This window comes from Entelurus aequoreus, linkage group LG14 (genome assembly GCF_033978785.1).
Source record: "Entelurus aequoreus isolate RoL-2023_Sb linkage group LG14, RoL_Eaeq_v1.1, whole genome shotgun sequence".
Lineage (NCBI taxonomy): Eukaryota > Metazoa > Chordata > Actinopteri > Syngnathiformes > Syngnathidae > Entelurus > Entelurus aequoreus.
Genome location: NC_084744.1, coordinates 49930331 through 49940370, shown reverse-complemented (window position 1 = coordinate 49940370; position 10040 = coordinate 49930331). Strand labels below are relative to the sequence as shown.

At 39.9% G+C, this 10040-nt stretch overlaps 1 protein-coding gene across 1 annotated transcript in view; it reads left to right on the top strand.

Moving 5' to 3' along the window:
- The window catches only part of LOC133664996 (uncharacterized), an 11973-nt gene extending 2291 nt beyond the window's left edge, over positions 1-9682 (top strand). The window contains exons 4-5 of the mRNA XM_062070116.1: positions 8954-9030; positions 9114-9682. Of these exons, the coding sequence (XP_061926100.1) occupies positions 8954-9030; positions 9114-9383 (347 nt within the window). The 3' untranslated portion in view covers positions 9384-9682. The remainder of the gene's footprint in view (positions 1-8953; positions 9031-9113) is intronic.
- The last annotated feature ends 358 nt before the right edge of the window (positions 9683-10040 follow it).

Below are 10040 nucleotides of genomic sequence, written 5' to 3'. Positions count from 1 at the left end.
CAGTAAACGTTTGGGAAGTGAGGAGACCAATTTTTGAAGAGGAATTATTTCCCATTCTTGCTTGATGTACAGCTTAAGTTGTTCAACAGTCCGGGGGTCTTCGTTGTGGTATTTTAGGCTTCATAATGGGAGACAAGTCTGGACTACAGGCAGGCCAGTCTGGTACCCGCCCTCTTTTACTATGAAGCCACGCTGTTGTAACACGTGGCTTGGCATTGTCTTGCTGAAATAAGCAGGGGCGTCCATGATAACGTTGCTTGGATGGCAACATATGTTGCTCCAAAACCTGTATGTACCTTTCAGCATTAATGGCGTCTTCACAGATGTGTAAGTTACCCATGCCTTGGGCACTAACACACCCCCATACCATCACAGATGCTGGCTTTTGAACTTTGCGCCTATGACAATCCTTTTGGTTCTTCTCCTCTTTGGTCGGGAGGACACGACGTCCACAGTTTCCAAAAACTATTTGAAATGTGGACTCGTCAGACTACACTTTGCATCAGTCCATCTTCGATGAGCTCGGGCCCAGCGAAGCCGGCGGCGTTTCTGGGTGTTGTTGATAAATGGCTTTGGCTTTGCATAGTTGAGTTTTAACTTGCACTTACAGATGTAGCAACAAACTGTAGTTACTGACAGTGGTTTTCTGAGCCCATGTAGTGATATCCTTTACATACTGATGTTGGTTTTTGATGCGGTACTGCCTGAGGGATCAAAGGTCACGGGCATTCAATGTTGGTTTCCAGCCTTGCTGTTTACGTGCAGTGACTTCTCCAGATTCTCTGAACCTTTTGATGGTATTAGGGACCGTAGATGGTGATATCCCTAAATTTCTTGCAATAGCTGGTTGAGAAATGTTGTTCTTAAACAATTTGCTCACGCATTTGTTGACAAAGTGGTGACCCTCGCCCCATCCTTGTTTGTGAATGACTGAGCATTTCATGGAAGCTGCTTTTATACCCAATCATGGCACCCACCTGTTCCTAATTAGCCTGTTCACCTGTGGGATGTTCCAAATAAGTGTTTGATGAGCATTCCTCAACTTTCGCAGTCTTTTTTGCCAATTGTGCCAGCTTTTTTGAAATATGTTGCAGGCATCAAATTCCAAATGAGCTAATATTTGCAAAAAATAACAAAGTTTTCCAGTTTGAACATTAAGTGTCTTGTCTTTGCAGTCTATTCAATTGAATATAGGTTGAAAAGGATTTGCAAATCATTGTATTTCTGTTTTTATCTACGATTTTCACAACATGCCAACTTTACTGGTTTTGGGGTTTGTATATATATGTTTCAATGTTTTTATTTCTAAATCAATTTTTTAAAATGATGAATCAATTTAGAATCAGGATGAATAAGAAACACGATTCGGATGTGAATAGATTTTTTTTGTGAATCCTTTGTACTTTTGTATTGGAAATGGCGACAGGGAAGGATGCATGTGCATGTAAAATAGTTTGTATTTATATAGCGCTTTATTATAGTCAAGTCAAGTCAAATTTAATTTATATAGCACATTTCATACACAGATGCAACTCAAGGTGCTTTACAAAACAAAATCATTGAAAACAAGCACAGAGGCAATGCATAGCATTTCACATAGTCAATGTCACAGTGATCATTTGAGGAATCCACATCATCAGCAGATTAAGACCTTCACATAGAATCATTTATTAATTTAACAATAGAGCATAATAAAATACTTGAGCTAAAAAAATTACAATTTTTTAAAACAATAAAGATTAAAGATTAATCAAACCCATGGACTTCAGAAATTTAGTAGCAGTTGAAAGCAAAAGTAAAATATATACTATAACAATCTACAAGGTTAATATAGGTTGTTTCTCTTTATTCCCCTCTATTTTTCTGCTTTCTTTTGTATCCCTAGTTATCATTACGTATATGTATTGTTGCATTTGAACAACTGTATTGTTGATAATAAAGGTAAAGTATTGGTATTGTTCATTATCAATAGCGCTATTTCTATTAGTATCTGTATTGCTCCATTTGTAGTGTTATAATGCTCATTGTCATTTCTCTATTATTATTTATTTTGCTAACTGCTTCTTCGCTATTACTTTTACCATCATATTTGTACATATCGTATTTGCTGATGTTGCTCTGTTGTTGTTGTTGTTGTGTTTGTTGTTGTTGTTGTCTCTCTGTCTAATCCCCCTCTTGTCCCCACAATTTCCCCCTCTGTCTTCCTTTTTTTTCCCTCTTTCTATCCCCTCCTGCTCCGGCCCGACTGCACCAAATGATAATATAAATACATTTAATAAAGTCAAATACAAATAAGGCAACAAGAGAAGTATCCCACACTTCTCTTTTGTAAAGTAAATCTGAACAGCCAATATGGGCATCATATGATTTGCCTGAGAAACTGGACAGGACAAAAAATTAAAAAAAATAAAAAAAAGTAAATAAAAAAGTTTTAAGTTTAGATTTTAAAATAAGGAGGGTAGGGGCAGATCTAATGTTCTCCGGGAGCTTATTCCAGCTTTTGGAGGCATAGTGGCAGAATGCAGCTTCACCATGTTTTGTTTTGGTCTGAGGAAAAATTAGCAAATTGGAATTAACTATACCTGGAATTATATTATACATCACATTCACCCATTCAGACACACATTCACACACTGATGTATGAGCCAGTCTGTCCCCCAACAGGAGGATAGAGAAAAAGAAAGGAGCTTATTAATTACAATGTTGGGACTACAATAGCAGACTCGCGCAAAGCACTAGGGGTAAATTTATGCCATATATGGATTATCCGCTGACGTCACTATTGCTTGGATTTTATTGACGTCGCGCTCATTAAATATGTGTGGTGGTCAAGCTAACTCTGTTCTCAATGGGTACTGTGGATAATGCATATGTTTAAGAGCTATTTCTTTATTCATAATCATGTTTGAATCAGCTCATATTTTTCCAGGTTTACGACAGGGTTTACGACAGGGTCGTAAACCATCAGGAATGTGAACACAACCCCCAAGTCTCTCTTCTTATCAGTGTTGAGAGGAGGGGGGGGATGGGGGCTTTCTTTGTGTGAAAAGAGTTGCTTTTCCCTGTGGAATGCCAGATCAACTTGGGCTACGCATTTGTATGTGTTGTTCGAGGCTGGTCTCTATTCTCAAATATTTGACAATAAAATTACAAAATAACTATTCTGTGCTGGGTGGTACCTTTGAGTCAGTTTATATGTCATTAAGGAACTTGGGACTGACCAGCGTTTTACATCCCACTTGGAGGAACATCTGGTCAAACACAACAGTACTACGCGCCATTTAGACATTTCTTGTGCTGTTTTTCGGCTGTACGAATCGTTCAAATCCCGAAAAGGATAGATGTTTCTTCAATGTCCTTCGAGAGGTACTCAAAAAGGGCGGACGAGTGCAAGATGTTATTAAACAACGACGAGAAATGCATGCAGCTCACTCTGCAGTCCAAGGGAGCAGAGTTGAAGAATGCATGAGTTTGCAGTGATCACTTCGTTAAACGTTTGTTTGATATACAAACCCCGTTTCCATATAAGTTGGGAAATTGTGTTAGCTGTAAATATAAACGAAATACAATGATTTGCAAATCCTTTTCAACCCATATTCAGTTGAATGCACTACAAAGACAACATATTTGATGTTCAAACTCATAAACTTTTTTTTTTTTTTTGCAAATAATAATTAACTTAGAATTTCATGGCTGCAACACGTGCCAAAGTAGTTGGGAACGGGCATGTTCACCACTGTGTTACATCACCTTTTCTTTGAACAACACTCAATAAACGATTGGGAACTGAGGAAACTAATTGTTGAAGCTTTGAAAGTGGATTTCTTTCCCATTCTTGTTTTATGTAGCGCTTCAGTCGTTCAACAGTCCGGGGTCTCCGCTGTTGTATTTTACACTTCATAATGCGCCACACATTTTCGATGGGAGACAGGTCTGAAATGCAGGCGGGCCAGGAAAGTACCGGCACTCTTTTTTTACGAAGCCACCCTGTTGTAACACGTGCTGAATGTGGCTTGGCATTGTCTTGCTGAAATAAGCAGGGGCGTCCATGAAAAAGACGGCGCTTAGATGGCAGCATATGTTGTTCCAAAACCTGTATGTACCTTTCAGCATTAATGGTGCCTTCACAGATGTGTAAGTTACCCATGTCTTGGGCACTAATGCACCCCCATACCATCACAGATATTAGCTTTTGAACTTTGCGTCGATAACAGTCTGGATGGTGCACTTCCCCTTTGGTCCGGATGACACGATGTCGAATATTTCCAAAAACAATTTGAAATGTGGATTCGTCAGACCACAGAACACTTTTCCACTTTGCATGAGTCCATCTTAGATGATCTCGGGCCCAGAGAAGCCGGCGGCGTTTCTGGGTGTTGTTGATAATGGCTTTCGCTTTGCATAGTAGAGCTTTGACTTGCATTTACAGATGTAGCGACAAACTGTATTTAGTGACAGTAGTTTTCTAAAGTGTTCCTGAGCCCATGTGGTGATATCCTTTAGAGATTGATGTCGGTTTTTGATACAGTGCCGTCTGAGGGATCGAAGGTCACGGTCATTCATTAATGGTGTCCGGCCATGCCGCTTACGTGGAGTGATTTCTCCAGATTCTCTGAACCTTTTGATGATATTATGGACCTTAGATGTTGAAATCCCTAAATTTCTTGCAATTGCACTTTGAGAAACGTTGTTCTTAAACTGTTTGACAATTTGCTCACGCAGTTGTGGACAAAGGGGTGTACCTCACCCCATCCTTTCTTGTGAAAGACTGAGCATTTTTTGGGAAGCTGTTTTTATACCCAATCATGGCACCCACCTGTTCCCAATTAGCCTGCACACCTGTGAGATGTTCCAAATAAGTGTTTGATGAGCATTCCTCAACTTTATCAGTATTTATTGCCACCTTTCCCAACTTCTTTGTCACGTGTTGCTGGCATCAAATTCTAAAGTCAATGATTATTTGCAAAAAAAAGTTTGAACATCAAATATGTTGTCTTTGTAGCATATTCAACTAAATATGAGTTGAAAATGATTTGCAAATCATTGTATTCCGTTTATATTTACATCTAACACAATTTCCCAACTCATATGGAAACGGGGTTTGTACTTTTTAACGTATTATCTTGATATTATTTATATTTCTTAAACCCATGTTTACTCTGTGAGTCTAAATAAAAGAAAGCAATGAGCAAAACCTAAAAGAGTTAAGCTTTTACAGAGGCAGCAATCATAAATGAAGTTGTCAGCACATACACAATGTTCACATCTACAGTTATATTTTTGATTAAAGACAGGGAAAAACACGCTACTTGTAAACGCCGTGTGCAAAAGCAACAAACATGGCATTTTAGACGCCAAGTGAAATCATGAAATGCAATCTTACCCGAGCAAAAAACGATGCATATTTATCCGGGAGAGTTTTAAGGCCAATTTCCTTGACCCAGCCACACACAAAGAAGTTGTAGACCTCCATGCTTTTCCAAGTTTCCATCTGTTTTGTCGTGTAGAATGGCGTCTGGAGCACAATAGTTTGATATGTCTGAGAATGCAACCGGCGTAAAATCCTTGATATCACTCCACCAATCATTTTTTGATAAAGTATAAGGTTTGTTTTTTTGCTCGTATCTGCTTTTTGCACGAATATTTTAACCTCTTTTGTACTCAGATAGTTTGCGCGCTGCTTGCTGTACAACAGCTATCTTGAGCATTGTCTCGCTGAAATAAGCAGGGGCGTCCATGATAACGTTGGTTGGATGACAACATATGTTGCTCCAAAACCTGTATGTACCTTTCAGCATTAATGGCGCCTTCACTGATGTGTAAGTTACCCATGTCTTGGGCACTAATATACCCCCATACCACCGCAGATGCTGGCTTTTCAACTATGCGCCTATAACAATGGTTCTTTTCCCTCTATGTTCCGGAGGACACGACGTCCAGAGTTTTCAAAAACAATTTGAAATGTGTACTGGTCAGAACACAGAACACTTTTCCACTTTACATCAGTCCATCTTAGATGAGCTCGGGCCCAACGAAGCCGGCGGCGTTTCTGGGTGTTGTTGATAAATGGCTTTGGCTTTGCATAGTAGAGTTTTAACTTGCACTTACAGATTGAATTGAATACGACGAACTGTAATCACTGACAGTGGTTTTCTGAAGTATTCCTGAGCCTGTGTGGCGATATCCTTTACACACTGATGTTGCTTTTTGATGCAGTACCGCCTGAGGGAAGGAATGTCCGTAATATCATCGCTTACGTTCAGTGATTTCTCCAGATTCTCTGAACCTTTTGATGATTTTACAGACCGTAGATGGTGAAATCCCTAAATTAAATATCATTATTATTAATAATTAAATAAGATATGCATTTGTATGCACCACATGCAATATTCCTGTCAAAATTGGAGGAAGGAATTTGTTTAGTCAGAAAGATTCAGTGCTTTATTATTGACACACTTCATTTTCAGACTTTTGCTGGCCACATAAAACGAGGGGCCATGATTTTGACGTGGTTTACCTCATTCTGCCACCATTACCAATTTATGAGGTTCCTGCAATGTTTGGGCTGTATAGGCTGGGATCTCATATTGGTACCAATTATCGATACTTTTGTGTGTGTGAATAAATATGAAATGTTTTTGATAGTAAATTTTTTTTTTTTTGCAACATTCAAAATTGAGCTGATTATTATATATTTTATTACCACATTACTGAGTATAATTTGCAAAGACGGCACTAAGATGCAATTACAGTCAAGTCCAAGACCTTAGATGGCTGTGGTGTATAGTCTATGATGTGGTGGTCAGTTTAGTCTTTGGGGTTTGCTGGGCCCTAAAAAATGTTTATACTGTAAGAATTGCACTTACCATGCACCAGCTGCTTGATTGTAGCGTGCATCTTAGTTGTAGTTTTCAGTAACAAATTCGGAGGTGTTAAAATCGCCATGTGAAATCGCTAATGCTAGTCAGTAGCATATTAATAGAAAAGTCAATGTATATTAGCATTAAGCTCGCCTTACTTACAACTGGCGTTGGAGCGTTTGAGTCAATTTCTTCGTTGGCGTGTGAAATTGCAACATTACCTAGTTGTAGTTTGGCTGAGTCCGCTCTCAGTGCTGCTGGAGTGATCGCCAAGTGCCGAAGTGGGAAGAGCCATGTTGGCAACCGGGCGTGACGTCACGTTCACACCTAATTACTGTAGCATTTTATGTGAATGGCGGATTTTGGGCTGTACCAAAAAAGTACCAGATGTGGTACCCAACCCTACTTAAAAGAGCCATTAAAAAGACTTGATTCGTTCATGGACATCACATCTCTAAGTGTTAGCTGTCATTGAACGTACAAAACCCAAAACTAAATAAAAACAGAATACAATGATTTGCAAATCCTTTTCAACTTATATTCAATTGAATAGACTGCAAAGACAAGATACTTAATGTTTGAACTGGAAAACGGTGTTATTTTTTGCAAATATCAGCTCATTTGGAATTTGATGCCTGCAACATGTTTAAAAAAAGCTGGCACAAGTGGCAAAAAAGACTGAGAAAGTTGAGGTGTGCTCATCAAACACTTATTTGGAACATCCCACAGGTGAACAGGCTAATTGGGAACAGGTGGGTGCCATGATTGGGTATAAAATCAGCTTCCATGAAATTCTCAGTCATTCACAAACAAGGATGGGGCGAGGGTCACCACTTTGTGAACAAACGCGTGAGCAAATTGTCCAACAGTTCATGAACAACATTTCTCAACAAGCTGTTGTAAGGAATTTAGGGATTTCACCATCTACGGTCCGTAATATCATCAAAAGGTTCAGAGAATCTGGAGAAATCACTGCACCTAAGTAGCAAGGCCGTGACCTTTGATCCCTGAATCAAAAAGAGACATCAGTGTGTAAAGGATATCACCACATTGGCTCAGGAACACTTCAGAAAACCACTGTCAGTAACTACAGTTGGTTGCTACATCTGTAAGTGCAAATAAAAACTCTGCTATGCTAAGCCAAAGCCATTTATCAACAACACCCAGAAACGCCGCCGGCTTCGCTGGTCCCCAGCTCATCTAAGATGGAATGATGCAAAGTGGAAAAGTGTTCTGTGGTCTGATGAGTCCACATTTCAAATTGTTTTTGGAAACTGTGGACGTAGTGTCCACCGGACCAAAGAGGAAAAGAACCATCCGGATTGTTATAGGCGCAAAGTTGAAAAGCCAGCATCTGTAATGGTATGGGGGTGTATTAGTGCCCAAGGCATGGGTAACTTACACATCTGTGATAGCACCATTAATGCTGAAAGGTACATACAGGTTTTGGAGCAACATATGTTGCCATCCAAGCAACGTTATCATGGACGCCCCTGCTTATTTCAGTAAGACAATGCCAAGCCACGTGTTACAACAGCGTGGCTTCGTAGTAAAAGAGTGCGGGTACAGACCTGTCTCCCTTTATGAAGCCTAAAATACCACAACGGAGACCCCGGACTGTTGAACAACTTAAGCTGTACATCAAGCAAGAATGGGAAAGAATTCCACCTGAAAAGCTTCAAAAATTGGTCTCCTCAGTTCCCAAACGTTTACTGAGTGTTGTTAAAAGGAAAGGCCATGCAACACAGTGGTAAAAATGCCCCTGTGCCAACTTTTTTGCAATGTGTCGCTGCCATTAAATTCTAAGTTAAAATTCAGTTTCTCAATTCGCACATTAAATATCTTGTCTTCGCAGTCTATTCAATTATTTCATCATAATAACAAATTGTTAGTTGCTTTTCGGCACGTTGAGTGACAGCCGCAAACACCTATTATTTATTTGAAGACAGATTTTTTTGTTTTTTGCTTACATAAACTTAGCATTCAGACAGTTTTAAAACAAATGTGTAAATAAGCTAGAAACACTGCAAACATTGTGCATGTTCAAGGAAGGGTTGAATAAATCCTATTGATGTGACTTTGTGTACCTATAGTTGCAGACGCTGCATCAGAGCCGTGCTGGTACTGCCTCAGGTCTCTAGAGCAGGACTATCTTCTCCAAGCTCCTCAGGTTGCCTGAAAAAAAACCCACAAAATACATTGAGATAAGATGACCAAAGCATAATGGCTACTATGTGCACTCTTGTTCTGCAGCCGGACACGGATCCTTTGCCGCCACTGCCCTCTGGCGGCCAGAAGGTGAGCTACCAGACGGACCCTCGCCCCCACTTCGGCGTGGCGTGGTCCTCCCACTCGACGTGTCGCCCTCTGTGGGGCAGCGAGGGCCCCAGCTGGGGTCAGAGGAGCCCGGACGATGCCGTGGAGACGCACACCTGCCCGCACTGCCACCTGGGACTGCCTGCTGACACGCTGAGCTGGCATGAGGTGAAACACGCTTTATTCTACACGTGCACGACCCAATAAGCAGGGGTGTCCAAAGTGCGGCCCGCAGCTCATTTTTTAACATTTCAAAAATACCTTTACAAAAAAAAAAAAGAAGTGGAATAAAAGAACAAAAGTTAAAGTACCATTACCCTCTGCATTTGACCCATCCCCTGGGAGGTGAGGGTAGCAGTGAGCAGCAGCGGCGGCCACACTCGGGAATCATTTTGGTGATGCAACCCCCTATTCCAACCCTTGATGCCGAGTGCCAACGAGTCCCATTTTTATAGTCTTTGGTATGACTCAGCCGGGGGTTTGAACTCACGACCTACCAATCTCAGGGCAGACACTCTTAACCACAAGGCCACTGAGCAGGTGAAATATGATGAGAATAAGTTGCAATATTGACTGATTGTTTTACTTTAAATCTGTCATTGTTCAATAAATAATAGTGAATCAAAATTAATGTTGTTGTGAATTATTTAATTATATAATTAATATATTATGTATTTTACAATGTACTGCTTTTATAATTCCTGTATTTTATAGTATTACTTTGAACTGTTTTATATTTTAATTTTTTTTATCCTGTAAAGCGTCTTTGAGTACTTTGAAAAGAGCTATACCAAATAAAATGTATTATTATTATTATTATTATTATTATTTACCAGGGGTGTGAATCTTTGGGCACCTAACAAT